At 26.7% G+C, this 16,855-nt stretch overlaps 2 protein-coding genes across 3 annotated transcripts in view; one reads left to right on the plus strand and one right to left on the minus strand.

The window, feature by feature from the left end:
- Nucleotides 1–3,566, plus strand: part of LOC107442047 (YEATS domain containing 2 homolog D12) — a 33,754-nt gene extending 30,188 nt beyond the window's left edge. For both annotated transcript variants that reach the window (XM_021147006.3, XM_021147007.3), the window contains exons 16-18: nt 529–603; nt 2,322–2,395; nt 2,478–3,566. In XM_021147006.3, the coding sequence (XP_021002665.1) occupies nt 529–603; nt 2,322–2,395; nt 2,478–2,595 (267 nt within the window). In that variant the 3' untranslated portion in view covers nt 2,596–3,566. The remainder of the gene's footprint in view (nt 1–528; nt 604–2,321; nt 2,396–2,477) is intronic.
- A 2,712-nt stretch (nt 3,567–6,278) lies between these two features.
- Nucleotides 6,279–16,462, minus strand: LOC107453197 (uncharacterized). The gene is made up of 5 exons (XM_016069923.4): nt 15,984–16,462; nt 13,790–13,917; nt 11,887–12,061; nt 7,827–8,034; nt 6,279–6,798 (listed from the first exon to the last, which is right to left on the minus strand). The coding sequence occupies exons 1-5, from the start codon at nt 16,005–16,007 to the stop codon at nt 6,695–6,697; spliced, it is 639 nt and encodes a 212-aa protein (XP_015925409.1). The 5' UTR covers nt 16,008–16,462; the 3' UTR covers nt 6,279–6,694.
- Nucleotides 16,463–16,855: the final 393 nt, after the last annotated feature.

A 16,855-nucleotide genomic window follows, 5' to 3' on the forward strand; every position in this document is an offset into this window, starting at 1 on the left:
AAAAATATAAATTTTAGTCCATAATACATATACTCTCTTCTCTCTATATAGGCAAAGCATTTAGGTATTATATTTGAAATTAATTATTGCCACAACAAGCATTGTTGCTTCTAGTAAAATAGAAGAGAATAATTTTTAAAATTGGTCTTAGATTAAGGTCCTTGAAAATTTTGTTGAGGTCCTTGAATTTCAATCTCATCATAGAGTGGGAACCCTGATACCAAACAAATAAGCATAATAAAATGAACAGGTTCATAAAGCAAATGTCAATTTTAGTACCATGCAGAAGTAATTTTGTCATTGCCAAAGTAAAGAATGTCAGTTTCGTAACTTTTTTCTTTCTTTACTTCTTCACTGACAAAGATATTATTATATGATTGTACCAAAATGATCATATGCTTTGGGTACTAATTCAAGTCATCGCTTTCTGTCATTGCATAAACTTTTTTTTTTTATCAATGCACAATTAAATATAAACTGCTAGAAATATTAAAGAAAAAATATTCTAATCGAGAATTACCATTTCAGTTAGGGGTGAATCTTAAACCAGTGGAATTGGAACCATCATTGTGTGTGCCAGTTGTAGAAGAAATGATTCTTGCTGTAAGTTCATTTAAGTTTCTTTTTTTTTTTTTGTTGTTCCTTTTAATCAGGGCTGACATAATTTAAAATTGCTTTATTTTTATTATAAAAAAAATCATTGATTTAAATCAATTAATGTATTATATTGTTTTTAAATAATATTCATAATACATTTTCTCAAATGATTTGGCTGGTAAAGATAATTTTTTTACTTAAAAAAAAGAAAAGGAATTAAATCTGATTTCATCATATTTTTGCCAGCCCTGTTTTTAATGTACAATTCATGTTGATGTGGAAAAAAAATCTGAAATTATTAACTTTTGAATGGTCAATTCATCCTCATATTTTACTTTATGTTTTTTAACTGTTGTTGAACAGCCGACCAAATTTTTTTTTTACGACTACCAATGTTCAACTCCGTAGCCCTGTTATTTTGAACCCAATCCAGAAGACAAGTGAACTACTGGATCAACTACTGGGAAAAATTTGCCAACATTTTATCTTGAAATATATTTATAAATTTATGTCATGGAACTAACCAGCATTTGCATGGAGACCATGGGAGAGGAAAACCATGAAAACCTCCCATGGTTAACCTATAATTCGCCTACCACTGAGGATATTTTTCGCCAGTACTGTGGTTGGTGCAGAATTCATATCGACCAGCCAATGATGGCATTCAAACCTGGGTCACCTCATTGGGATGTCAGCGCTTTATTCCCTGATCAACCACGATTGGTCATTTTGATGTTATGAAAAAATCTGAATTTCTTTCTCATTTATTATTTCAATAATAATCAAATTCATTTCATGCTGATCTTTGCTTTCACAAAATATTTTTGTAGGTCATAAGAAATGTTAACCTATATTTGAAATCTGTGTGATAATTTTTACACTATGGAAAACCTAAATTTTGTAAACTAACAAAATGTAAACTCTATATGTATAAATAATGAATGTAGTTTCAAATTAATAGTTATTATTTTCTTGTTGAATAATTAAATACATTTTATATAATTTTTTAAAAAACCAAAACAGTAACTATTTGATTCTGAAATCACTCATCATCATGATTCATTAAATTAAATTAGAATCTCCTTTAGAATTTATGGTATTAAGATTTAACTCTATTTCTGATATCCTAACACATGGTGCGCAGTGTTTTTAAAAATTGCTTAAAGGCACTTATTTATGATTTTTATAAGACCTTTAAAGTGCATTTTTTATTGGGTGTTTTTTAAACATGCTTAATTTTCCCTTCCCGAAAATGAGATTTTTTTTTTCTTTATCATGTCTACTTTAGCCACGTAACGTGTGTTTTTCACATTGTTCTTTTCATTCTAACACAATGCATTTCGACGTACCATGCATATGAAAGCACCAATCGTTTTACATGTTAGATGAAATACTTGTGGGTCGGTATGTACATATGCTGAGCTGGGTTCGGTGAGATTCTTGCCCTCTGAAATCGAACCGAAAAATCTCTCGGATCTTTTTATGGTGGCTAATATAATCAAGAAAAGATTTCTTTATCAGAAACTGGTTATTTTATCATGATCATGTAGTCTTTGAAAACTATTTTGCATTTTGTTAATGTATATAGTCCTTAAAAGGTGCTTGTTTTTTGTTGAAAGATTTGGCTATGCGCCCTGTAACAAATAGGTTTAGGTTTCCACTGAAAACAAAATTAAATTAATTTACATATTAAAATTTTTTAAACAAATGTGATTTCTTTACAGTCTTGTCGAGAACTCGCTTCTGATCTGATAAGTCATGCAGTCAATGAAGGTTTTGATAGATTAGGGGGAAAGTTGTAAGTATAATTTACTTAAAACGTTAATTCCTCTTTTCCTTAGAATTGATCAAATTTTTATATCCTTATCTGTTCTTTCTAGATGTCCAGAAGAAATAACTGTATCAGATATTTATTCTGCAATAAAGAATAATTCGAAATTTAGTTTTCTCTCTAACTGTTATCTGGGTAAACCAAAGGAGTATGAAGAGGACACCTGACCAGTGATTTATATAAAAAGATTCATTATTTATATTTCTCATTACATTTGTTTTCTCATGCATTGAGTATACTGCATGTGTTCAAAATGTCGCCGTGTGTAGCAATTCATTCTCTGGTGCCATTTAATGGCAGCTTAAAAATCTTTTTACAAGATTTTTGATTAATGTGATACTAATCAAGTTAAATGCTTTTCACTAAACTGACTGATCGTGTACAATATCCTATGCAAAACTATGTGCATGTTGTGTTCTAGCAGTAGTTTCTATTTTATTGTAAACTCAATTGTAAAGACATTTTGATTTCTGAAATAGTCTAATTTGATTATTATGTCTATTAAAAAAATAAAATCGTACTATTTTTGAAAATTTACACATTTAATCCTGCAAACCATAAATCAATAAAAATGAGGTAATAATTAAAATTTTTGTGAGAGCTTAATTCTGACAAATGAATAAGTTTATAAGCAATACTTACAATTTCTGCAGTCATGTTTTTATTGACTTTTGCAAGAATGCAAATATCTTAAGTATATAGGCTTTTATTGTATGCATTGGTTATTTGCAATATTAACTATTAGTATACCATAGTACAATATACATATGGAAAATAATAATTTATAATTATTTATTATAACCTAAATTGAAAATTAAATATCTGTAATCAATGATATAAGTTAAAATATGTAGTATGCCAAAAGTATTACTGAGTGTTTGTTTTTTTTTAATGTAAAGAGTATGCTCTGGGATTTTCTATTTCTTTTTTTCACTTTAATTAAAAATTTATCATGATCAATCTCTCTTTTTTAAAAATTATTCCAATAACTTATTTTTTTAATTTTATTTGCTCAAGACAACTGAAGCAAGTAAATAAATCGGCTATTCTGTCTCCTTTTTTTTGTGAAAAATAGCATATTAAATTAAAAATTAATACTTATTCTGTTTCATTTCTTTAGAACTAAATTCTCAATCCTTTTCTTTTTTTCAAAAAATGTTGATGTCTTTCATATTATAATATTTAAACTTTGTGCCGAAATTAATTAAGCTTTAAAAAAATTAATGTTAATAATTTAAATTTAGCTGCAATTTTAATCCGAAATTAAATGCATCCATTAATTTTTTAAATTTTATTATATAAATATTATTTTTTATTATTTAAATGTTTTGTGGAAGATTTCACTGATAAAATCTTATTTTATTTTAAATAGCATTCCAATAATAAAAAAGCAAAAATCATTTAATAGTTTTTCAAGCTTCACCATTTAATGCTGGTATTACTCTTTTTAGGAACTAATTAAATTTCCTCAAAAATTCATTTTCGATCAGAAAACAATAAAACATCTCTAATTTTAAAGAAACTTTTAGTATTGACTAAATTTTTTTTTTGCTTGTCTTCTAAAATAAATTTACTTGGTATACATATCTTCATATAAATTATATGAGATAAAATTCCCACCATTTTAACTTTTTAGTTACAGCACTCTGAAGGTACTAAATGTAATCACTTTAAAAAATAGTTTTAATTTGATCTATTATGGGTATCATAATTCTCAGGCTACTTAAGCAAGATTTACATTTGTGAATATTCATTTGTTTGAAAGTATGTAAATTAAAATATAAATGTATATATTTTTATTTGTTTTAAAAACTGACTGTGCCATACTTATTGAAAAAGAAAATGTTGATATTAGAAATTAAAAATTAGGAAGTATAGAAAATATTTGCATTTAATAAATCTGTTTTAATTCACTGTAAAGGTCAGTGTTCTAATAATAAACATAACTTTCTTTTTTTTAAGTTAAATTTGTTTTACCTATGCTAAATTTATTTAAACACCTAGTCTATCAATCGAGAAAATATAAGCTCTGTTTGTGTGTTTTGAAAAATAAATGCCAAAAACAAAAGACGATAATGCTGTATTTCTACAATTGTATAACAAGTAAAAATTTTCAATTTTAGAAATGCAGCACTAATATCCGTTTCTTTAAAAGACTACCGTACAGATAAAAAAAATTCAGCTTTTGGTTTAATACAATAGACTTAGAACAAACAAGCTAAGAGTTCTGCATCAAATAATTAAACCAACAATATCACTTAATGACATTGAAATTTTTTTTCTGTACTCTATGAACAATTAGCATCATTTCTGAACTTAAGTTGAATTAAAAAATTTTTTTGGCCTAGTAAGAAAGTAAAGTATTTAGATTAGATTTTCAAATTGCACTAAGTGAATATTTTTTATTGTTAAAAAGTTGTATATTCGGTTCTTAGTACCTTTCAGAAAAAATGCACCATGTTTAAGTCAAAGAAAGTTTTAAAAAAAAATCTGAAATATCTCAGTTGTGGGGAAAATATCACCCAATTATTTTTTATAGTCTACCATAAAGATCTGATTCTGTGCCTGAATAATCGAATCCAATGAATTTTTCAAGTTCATTTTTTTGGCAGCAAATGTATGGACACAAAATGTGGTGATACAACTGGTTTGTTGAAACAATAAACCTTTGTTTGAATACAGTTTAAACTTAATGTAAGGGCTGTATAAGCTAAAAAAAGTTGCATGCTGTCCTGAGAATCCTATTTTTAAAGAGATTTTACTATGCAAATTTTCTGTTGTATTTCAAACGATGCAACTATGCAATTTTTTATAGCAGTTCCTAATAAAATAAGTTTAGTTATGTTTTCTGAAAGTGTGTCAGTCCATGCATTTCAAAGCAGAAATTAGATTTTTTGCAATAATTTATGTATGTCAGCACATTTCTCTAAGCATATTCTCAATGGAAAATTTTTCATTAGCATTGATATGTTTATGGTTAAAGAGAACAATGCTTAATGTAATAATAAAATACAAATTAATGTTTTTGTCTCCATAAATACATCAACATATAGTTATTGAATAATATTTATGCTGATTTTTTTAAGAGTTAAATTCATTTTAAGTTATTAAAATAGATTCCATCATTGTATACTGTGTAAATATAAATCTGAAAGTCATATAGCATCCTTATAGCATTTTCCTTTAGAAAATTCAAGCAATGGTACTTAATGCCTAAAATTCTATTTTTAAATTCTGAAAACTTTATTTGCTACTGACCTAACCCTTTTTAGAAAGAAAAAAAAATATTGTAAATAAAATTAAAAAAAAAAAATGTTTCATCCAAAAATAACATATCTTTTTAGTTCTGTAATTGAGTAAAAAGGTGCTTTATTTGTTATTAAGCTTAAAAATATATTTCAGGTATTGCTTTTCATTCAGAAAGTTATTAACAAACTAAAATGTTCTATTTAAACAAACAATTCTTTATTTTTCATAAAAAAAAAAATCAATGTCTTCCAAATTGAAGTATACTTTGCATTTGACAAAATCATTTCATTATAGCAATATGGAGAAGGAATATGTGCTTGTTTTACTATATTTCAAAAATATGAATTAAATATTAAATGGTACATTTATGAGAAAATTATTCTGAATCTCATGTTTTCCTAATCATAACTTTTGTAATATCAGATGCAATGAAGCATCTGAATCAATTTTATTTATTTTTATACAGAAAGTAATCCTGTAAAATGTATTGTAAATATTCAATTATTTATGTGCTTTTTAGATATTGTAAATAATAAATGAGTGTGATTTATCAATTTCTGACTAATAAGAATTGTGTCAACACTTGCAATGAAAATAAATCTTCACTTCTCACAAATGTTTAATTTTTTTAGTAGTTTAACGCTAACACCTTGCTTATCCTTCAAGAGGTTTAACTCATTTTCACCACTAAGTAAAAAAGTTAACAGTAATACAATATACAACCGCAATTTATTGCATATACAGCAACATGAAAAGTTTACGGCCAGTATATTTTATATAACTTCTTTCAGCTTCTGATTATTAATACATGAAACTTTAAAAAGATATTAATAGTATCCTGTATTGAAAATATCAAATTGTTTTCAAAGACAAATAATTTTTATTTTATTTTGTTGTAATCAAATATACTGAGCTAAAACTTTTGTATGCCACTGAATACAATTTACATTACAAACAATCCAAACTTTACGTTTAAAAACAGACTTTCATTCAACAAAATAATACATTACAAAGTATTCAATTCATAATACAACATACATTGAAGAGAGGCACCAATAGACCATATGCTGATGGCACTTCAAAATAGGTTTTTCTGTTAATAGTTCCATTACAATCACCCACTGTAAAATACAAATTGTTTTTTAAAATTTTTTTGTTATTGTCTTTATTAATTCTTTATTTTTTTTATTTTCAAATTACATGAATGTAAAGAATTTTTAACCGAGAAATTTTTACTTTTTTTTTTTTAACCGCAAAATATTTATTACAACAAAGCAAATTTTAATCCCTTTGTATGGCTTAGTAACTTTGTTTATTTAATTAAAATAACAATCAACTATTATAAATAAGATTTTTTAAAATGAATGTTTCTTTAAAATTTTTTTTCTTAAATTAAAAATTTTATTTATAAAAATCTATTTAAATAAATGAATATAAAAAATATAATAAAATTTCCGTTTGCAAAATTATAAAACATGTATATAATTTTTTTTACACTTGCAAATACCATAAAAATGTATAGATTTGATTTCTCAATAAATCTATTGAGATTTGTATTTTCATGAAGTAAAAATTTTCAATTAGCACTGAACCTCTACTAACTAGCTAAAATAATGATCCTTTGTCTAAAATGATGACTGCTAGCTTAATCATTATTCCATTACACTGCAGTTATGAATGATGTGCGTGCAACATTTTGCTTCATAATCAGCAATTAAGTGAGATAGCTTTGGTGTGATATCATGTTACTTATTGTAAATTTTTATATCAATAATTACAATTAAAATGTTCGATTTCAATATGTATATTAGTTACTGCATTTTTATTTATTTATTTTTGTGTTATTATTTTGCATTTATTCACATTGCAAATTTTAAAATAATAATAAACTGATTCAGACCAGATTGGTGATATTCGCATGCTGTATGAAGATCTCTACTCTAAAAAATAGTTATTCAGGCATAAAAAACAAATTTTTTACAAAATAAACTATTTTTTTCTTTAAATTTCAAGCTCTTGTTTTCTCTGTTTTTGAATTAATCAAAAAATATCATTGAAATAGAATTTTGTATTTAGTTTTTCCATTATTTGTGTCAAAAGAAATCTATCTGCTACAAATTTAATTCAACTAGAAAATTATGTACTTTACCTGCTTCATCTAAATGCAGTCCAACAAATATTTCAGGAAAATTCAATTCATCAATGTGACCAAAATATACTACGGATCCACATATTTCGCCAGCAACCACAATTCTATCACCATTTTTTAAAGGAGGAGATATTTTGTCTTGCATTAACTCTTTGGCACATACCTTGCATAAACAATATCTTACAGACCTATACACTTGACAAACATCCTAAATTCACAAAAATAATATTTTATTGTTATGCACATTGTTAACTAAAGTTACATGAATCATAATACTCAAATGGAAAAAAAAAACACTCAGGAAAATAAAATTTTTTTTACAGCACACACTTTTCTAAAACAGGAACTTGGAATGTATTTTTAGGATTACATTTTGTAGATTAAATCTTAAATTTTGTCAATTCTAAATCTTCAAAATAATGATAAATGATTACAAAAAATGAGCTTTTGCTGCTTAAAAAAGAAAAGAAAAATTGCGGTCTGAGGCATAGGAGGCAATAGAGGAAACCTGTCATTGGCTGTTGTCTTGAGATATGACTAAATTCACATTATAAATTTGCAAATATATTTCAGAATAAAAAATATTTTAATGTCATTTCGAATCCAATTTATTCACTATACATAAACTAAACTGTTTTATGTTGATGGGATACATAATTATGCAGTTACTTTTAATTAAATAATTTTCATGAATTAGAGAATAAAAATTCTTTACAGTTTTCTAGCTTTTCTGCCTAACAGGAGTAGATAAATCCAGATTTTTAACAAATAGCACCAAGTTGTTATATTTTCCGCTATCATTATGAATCCTTAAAATTGCTTTCAAAATTTATTCGGAAAGCCAACTTCAAAACAGTTCATGAATAAATAAATTTTCAGAAGTTAAAATTTAAAAATATGTCAACTTCAGAAATTTCAGCCTAAATAAATATATATATGCAGAGTTTCATTTCGTGGTAAAAAATCAGAAACCATAATTATGATGTAAAAAGTCGAAAAACAACTTATAGAAAAAATAGAAAAGTTCAAAAATTGGCTTTTTAATCAAAATTGTTTTAACAAATGATGTTAAAAATAAAATGGGCCATACGGTATCAAAAGATTTTATTTATCGACAAACTCGTGAAATCAGAAACAGCATAAGGCGCAATTTCAAATTCCTTGTCTTTTACTATATCATAGACAAGCAAGAGCAGATTGGGTTGGTACGTACATATTATATGGCTATGAATAGATTGGTGTGTTGTTTGGTATAATAACAGAGTAATTAAAGTGTTCTAGATGGGAACGGTTTTTATTGGCAAAGATCCTAAGTGATGCATTTATCAGAAAACATAGTGGAGCCTTGCTTACAGTTTAGGGCTTTTTCGAATTCCATGGTCAAACTAGTTTTTTCAGAGATTGTGAAGAGTCAATTGGCTATCAAAATACACTAAGGAACCTCTTTCTACCTTTCAGAGATACATTAGACGGGCCTAAATGGGTTTTCCAACAAAACAATGCCACATACATAAATCTACATACATGACTGTTTCATTTGATTAGGGCTAAAATGACTGTAGTTTTAAACTACCCTTTACTTAGTCCTGGTCTAAGCCCATAGAACAGGGATGGCGAACCATTGGCACGAGACACAATATTTTGGGCACGCCACCGATCCCATTATTATTACACTATAAAGCATATGTAACATAACAATTAAATTAAAATTCACAAAAAGCAAAGGAAATGATAAACAATTATTAATAAAAAAATTAACAATTAATTCTAAAAAACAATTAATAATCATAAAAAGCAAGCTAACAATATATAACTAGCAAAAAAAAAATTAACAGTCTTGCTTAAACTAACATCTTACAACCTAATATAAGTTATTTGTCATCTAATCTATCTAAACAGAAGTCACACTGATGTTACTTTAAGTTGTTTTAAGACTTGGAAAAAATGTTTTTTTTTTTCAATGTAAATAAAGAGTTTTGAGTTGATAGTATTTAGTATTATTATTATCCCAATAATCATGAAGTCAAAATTATTTGACGGCACGTCTATGACCTCATTAAACAATTTTTTAGAAAAAATGCCACGCTAGTGTATAAAGGTTCGCCACCCCTGCCATAGAAAATGTTTTGAGGCATCATATTACGAGCTGTATATGAGAATGGTAAGTTGTACTAATCAGAAACGCAATTGAAAGAAGACGTTAAAATAGCATTGTAGAATATAAATAAAGAAAAATACTAAATTATGTATTAAATACAAAACTGAGTTTCAGTTGATTAAAAAATGGTTTATCAAATCAATTATAAAAATTTGGTAGCTTATTTTCTCTCTGAATAAATATTGTTATTTGTGGTAGTTAAAACTTATGTGGTAGTTAAAACTGATAAAAATGTCAATTTTTTTTAAATGCTTTTAGTTTAAGTCATTTTATCTGGTATCTTTTTTTATCTATTTATTATGCATTCAAAATTATTGGAAAAATATGCACTATTTTTGAATTTATAAAAAGAATTTATGTGTGCATAAACTTTTGTAGCACACGCTGTTAAAATTCTAATCAAATAGCATTAACATTTATTAAGTCTCTGAATTTTACAAACGTTTAAAAAAACATTATTTAATGTTCATAAAATCAATAGTTTAAATGTAAAATGCTAAGTGAGATTAATCTTTGTTATTTTTCCAATTTTAGGTATCCTTTTAGAACAATAGTGATGGTTGCTTAACTTTATATTTTGCAACATAAATATTTTTCTATGCATTCTAATTTCTTGCTTTTATATTTTTCAAATATTGTTGCCTTTATAACTTTACTTGTTTTTATCTTTTCCTATTCTAAAAGCACTTCTTTATTTTCTCAATTTTCCTTTTTTTTTTTAAATTTTCTCCAATGTCTAAAAGTGCACCTAACAATTCAGTTCTATAACCTAAAATTATCAATCCGAAAAAATGCCCTTTAGACCATATATTAGAATGCACAGTAGGAGGCAAAAAAACTGGATTTGTTCATGGAAATTGTAAACCCTAGCTTTCAGTATTTTTTTAAATAAAGCAAACTTCTGATTACCCACTTAACAGTTTATCTGTTGCTTGGTTCTAGGGCAAAATTTGGTACATAATAAAGGCTATAGTAAACACAATTTTCAAATTGTATCATTACTATTTCATGATGGTTTCTCAACATACATGATTCTATCCATCAATATTTTGTCTGCGTGTTTATCTGCCCAACAATATTTTTAAATGACACCCTGAGCTATTTTTCTAATATACAGATATATTGCATTTTAAAAAAGGTTTATTTTCTAAAAAAGATTATTATTCAAACCATTGGAATAGCATTTAGGGCATATAGGTACCTTAGTTTTGAAATTCGTGAACATTTTTTTTCTTTAAATTTTTAATATTTTAGATTTTTATTATTGAAATACCAAAATTTTAAAAACCATTTCGGATTTTCATAATTTTTTATAAGAGACGCAATTGAAAGTTAAAATTTTTAAGAATCCAATTCACACTGAAACGTTCCTATTTCTCAAACCTCTTTCATTATTTGTATTAGCAATGACATATAAAATTTTTTCAAGTAAATATAGGCAATCAATTATTTCTTTTTCAAACCAACAGCAGCAGAATGTTTATGAAAATTTAACATCATAAAATGCAAAAAAATTCTGAAATAAAATAACTAAGTAAACACAAGTTCAAATTATTCTTTATTGCATATTGAGTCTTTTTTTTTTTTTAGTCTTGTACATATACAATAAAAAATAATAAATTTCATCATATTTATTATATGTGCTACTTTGTTTTAAATTAAAAATTATAATTAAATATACTTTTGAACTTAACAGAGCAGCTAAAAATTTTGCAATAAAAATTTCTAAACCAATAGTAAAATTCTTAACTAACAAATCAATTTCATTTAAGAGACACTCAATTGTACGTAGAATTATACCTAACAGACATCACAAAACATATACACAAAACTGTAAAATAATTTAATAATATTAATCAGATTGTCAATAAATGAGAAGAACTTACGAATTTATTAACTTACTTTTCTCCTAAACTTAAACGATTTTATCTGATCCACATCTCTAACAAATTTTGAAGTTCCATAATAGCTCAAACAATTTTCTACTTGATTTAATGAATTTAACTCAAAAGGTGGATTTAGTGATTTTTTGTGACTTTCAATTTGACCTTTTAAACTTTCATTTTCCTTTTCCAAACTACAAAATAAAAAAAGGAAAAATACAAATATGAAATACAAGACAACATTTAATAGATTAATAATTAACAAAAATAGAGTAATTTTTAAAAAATTGCAATTTAACAAATATGAATTTATATTATATCATTGAAAATCTCCTATTAACATTTAATTAAAGTATTAGGATCTTTTTAGTTTAGATAAATGACAATGGAACAATTTATAACACCTTATTTAAATAGTATTTACATAATAGGAAATATAATAGAAATTTATAAAAGGAAAAATCAATTGGAACTGAAAAAAATACTTTCACAAACTGTGCAATAGCTTTCTTTGCACTTCCTGCAAACACCAAATCTTATAAAAATTTTCTGCTTGCACTAATTAACTCTTGTAACTAGTCGCCACATCATCTTCGCGAAATTTCGTTTGAAAATCACAGGAGTTTTATTAAAATGTTTTTTTTAATTTTTATAGATTTCTACATTAGTTCGTACCGCAGGGGTAAGTTTGGTAAAAGAAAACAAAAAAGCTGAGAATCCAAAAATGCTACGTGTAAAGACACTTTTAAAATAATTGAAAAAGTACCTGAAATTTGAGCAAGAAAAAAGTTTAAAAAGAACCATTTATCCACAAAATGTTATCAACATTTCAATAAAAAATATCAATGTGAGATGTTATTTATTTTTTTAAATTGTGTGATTATGGATCTCAATGCGTGATTTTTAAATTACGCAAATACGAATATCAACATTTAATTAAAAAAAAATTTCATTAGTAATGTAAAAAATTTCCCACAATGGTGACAAATTTTCTGTGAACGGCATTCGCGTTTTTTATACAGGTCTGCTCAAAGCGCTTTCAAAACTTATTAAATACTTAGTTAGCTAATACCAATATTGAAGAAAGACTTGCTCTGCTCCGAGAAACTTACAAGATTTTTTTCCCTTTAATGTATTCTGATCTAAACTAATTTATTCTTCATCTGATATCTAACTGATAAATTGCCTTCCTATCTTCAAAATTTTAGAAAGTTAAGCTTGAGCAAAAATAACAATGATTTTATTTAATCAGTGATTAATTTTAGTAATCATGGTAAATAAATAAAATTTTTTGAAACGTTTCAGTTAGAAATATCAACTATTTAAGTTATATTATTGTTTTTAAAAAATATTAAGCGCCGTTAACACATTTACTGGCTGGTAAACTTAAAAAATGAAGAAGAAAAAATTATTTTAATAAAAAAAAATATCAGAAATTTCGCCAACTCTAGTTTCTAAGCCTCTTTTAATTTTTCTATTGCTTAAATGAACAATATTATATGTTAAAAAGAGGAAAACGGAAGATGATTTCTGGTATCTAATTTTGGGGAAAAACAAACATAATTTCCGTTTTAAGTTTTACCCTTTGCATGAAGTCATACATGAAAGACTACTGGCCTAGTTATCTTCCTTTTTACATTTAATAATTCAATTCAAATTCTCCATTAGAAACTAATAATCCTGCTACACACTTAAAAAGAATAATAATAATCCTTTTGTATACCATATATGTAGAATGCCCTCTTATTTTTCTTGACAGCATATTATGAAATTCAATATTTAGTGTTATTGGTGATAAGCTATTGCACTTCATTTCATTTTTTTCTCCTTTGCATCTTTTAAATATTACAAATTTATTATATCATACAAAAAACAGATTGCAGAGAGCATATGAAAAAAATAGATAGATAGAAAGAACTAACTTAGCTTTTTCTTTCAGTAATGTTGCAACACTTGCACACAATGAAACAAACCCATTTCGAGTATGACCAATTACAAATTTTACAGCTTCACTTGCAAACTTTTTATCATCTTCCTCAGATGTCGATAGCTGCAAACAAAATGTTTTTCTTTATTTACAAAAACAATGCAAATAAAAATACAATAAAACTATAAAATCTGACTTGGAAAAAACTAGTTGAAAGAAAGGAGATTTGAATGAATAAATTTTTTAACTATTTGTAAATTTAGTTAATTTTTTTTCAAGAAAAAATTCTAATTACTTTACTTTATCATAAAGTAACTTATTTTTTTAACTTATTAATTTCAATTTCTGGGCAAATTTTTTGAATCTTATTCATTTAAAAATAGTTATTAGAAACTAATGTACATAATTGTCATCAAGTTTAGTACAAAAAAAAATTACAAATACAATTCTTTTTAAATCTTATGTTTAATAATAATTATTTTCAAATAACTATAAGTAACTTATTTAGTTAAACAACATTTTTTCTGTTTTTAATTTATGTTATGTATTACATAATCATTGAAATTATTGAGGAATTCTTATGGAGGAAAAAAAAAACACAAAAATTAAATGGAGAGGAAAACTACAAAACCTCCAACAGTTAGCTTGATGGTAAAAGACTATAGCCCATGATCCATCTACTACTGAGGATATTATACCTCAGCACTGTGGTTGGTGCGAGCCAGGTGCAGAATTGGTATCGACCTGCTATGGCAGGGATTTGAAACGGGTTCAACTTGGTAATACGGTAGGGACGCGTACGTTCTATCTCGAGACACCATGACTCTTATTGATATTTTATAACCGTCGTTGAACAGCCGACCCAATTTCATGGGTTTACGACTACTTACGTTCAACTCCGTAGCCTTGTAATTTTGAACCAATCCAGAAGACAAGGAAACTCCTGGATCAGTACCCCCAGAGGTATTGATTTGTTGTGGGAACATGGAGGACTTTGAGACTTGACAGATTTAACGTGCATCAGTCACCATTTACTACACGGGGAGTCTTCGGCCGGCGAGGATCGACTTATTGATATTTTGTTGAAAACACACGAAACTATGAATTAGTCTCAAGTTTTATTTCAGTGACTGAAGTAAAATAATACAAATTGCCTCACTTAATAAGCATGAAACCAGGGGTCTGTCTAGGTTTTTCTGACAGGTACCTATTTTGTGAAAATTTAGACATAATTTGTGAAAATTAAAAATTATATTAAAAAATCAACACAAAAATATGGATTTATCGTTTCCTAGGGATACAAAAAAAACGTTAAATAAATTTTTAATAACTTAATTACCGTTTTTCCTAAAGTTGAATTTGTGAAGGTACCGCTAAACGGTTGTAAATTTGGCCTGAACAGACCCCTGGAAGCCTAAACAACTTAATTTTTTCTAAGTATACAATATTCTTGAATTCATTAAACTATAAACAAAATTAAAGTAAATTAGATCAAATTCCTTCCAACTCAAAACTTTTAATTTAAATTGAACAACACAATTTTTGAGTTAATTTAAATACATTATTAATATACCACTAAATTGATACTAGAGGAATGCAGAGACTTATTCTGTTAAACGAGTACTGATAGAGAAGGTAAACATAAAGAATTTGTTGTTTATAAGGATTGATTACTTCCTTAATGAGCGAGCAATTCTTTTGTAATAAGAACAACTTAGACTAGCAGTGCCTTGGTGCCGATAAGCCAAAGGTAATGCTAAGTACCAAGTTGTTTAGTTCACTCACTATCATTTCTCACTGAACAAAATATAGTTCAATAACTTATAGTGTTACACAGCAAAATTAAAAAAAATCTTTCAGTTACTTTTTATTCCTTTCGTATTTTTATTAATATTTAAGACACAGCAGGTATAAGTTTAAATGGTTTTGTGGGTCACTTTTAACTCTCAATATGCAATCACACTTTTAATGTCTTTTTAATAATTGCAAATTTTGTTTGCTGCTGGAACAAAATTTAGATTAACTTGATAGAAACAAAGTGAAAACTTTAATTCAATTCATTAAGTTTAAATATCAATAATTGAAATTAAAACATAAATAATACTTTTCAAAATTTCATAACACTTTAATTTGTTAAAGCAATTTAAAGTGGAAATTAACTTAATCAATAGAAAATGAATAATTCACACTTCTTTGTTTTCAGTTGAATCCATTTGATATCAGCACTAGTTATCTTTTAACAACAACTTTTATTTTTTTTCATTCATTTTCTTCATTCAGATAAATGTAAAACAAAACGAAATCACTGGTAAATCTCTTTACACAAAACAATTAAAATCTCATGCTTTAGTTTAAATACGTTTTGTTTTAAATTTCTACAGCCACTAACTACTGCAATGAAACATTTTATTAAAAGCTGCTAATCTACGAAAGATACTTGACATTAACAGAGTCATATTTTACTAATTAAGTTATATGTCAAGACGACTATCCAAATTTTAGCGTATTTTTCACATTTATTTACTATTGCGAAATACACTAACAAGCAAAGTTTTAGTGTAAACTCAAAGCACGGATAAAGTGCAAAAGCGTCCACTCGCAATGATATTCTTCGTTACTGAGCAAACTAAACGGAAGCAACCGATTGCACTGAATATACTGGTTCGACGATTTACACTGAGGTAACTTTATTTATGAGCTTGCTTTTGCCAATAATGCAGCAAAATGAGACTTTTTACTCTCTTAGCCCAAGAAACTAGATCATTCTTACTGCTTCAGAATTTGTCAATGCGAAAACATTGCACCAATCATATTCTCAATTCTCTCCATTTCTCCGACAGGGGCTGCCAGAACCTGATAAAGACAGGGGCATACGGGGCAGTTGCCCCGGGCCCCACATCAAGGGGGGGGGGGTACATCAAGTACAGTGTAAAATCCGTCAGTTTTATGTTAGCTTCTTCATTTATCTATCGTATGAACACAAAAATCCATGGCCTTCTAGTGCGGAATGCAGCTAAATTTTCCTAATTACGATGGACAAATTTGGCTAATCGCAAGCCTG

Source organism: Parasteatoda tepidariorum, chromosome 10 (assembly GCF_043381705.1).
Source record: "Parasteatoda tepidariorum isolate YZ-2023 chromosome 10, CAS_Ptep_4.0, whole genome shotgun sequence".
NCBI lineage: Eukaryota > Metazoa > Arthropoda > Arachnida > Araneae > Theridiidae > Parasteatoda > Parasteatoda tepidariorum.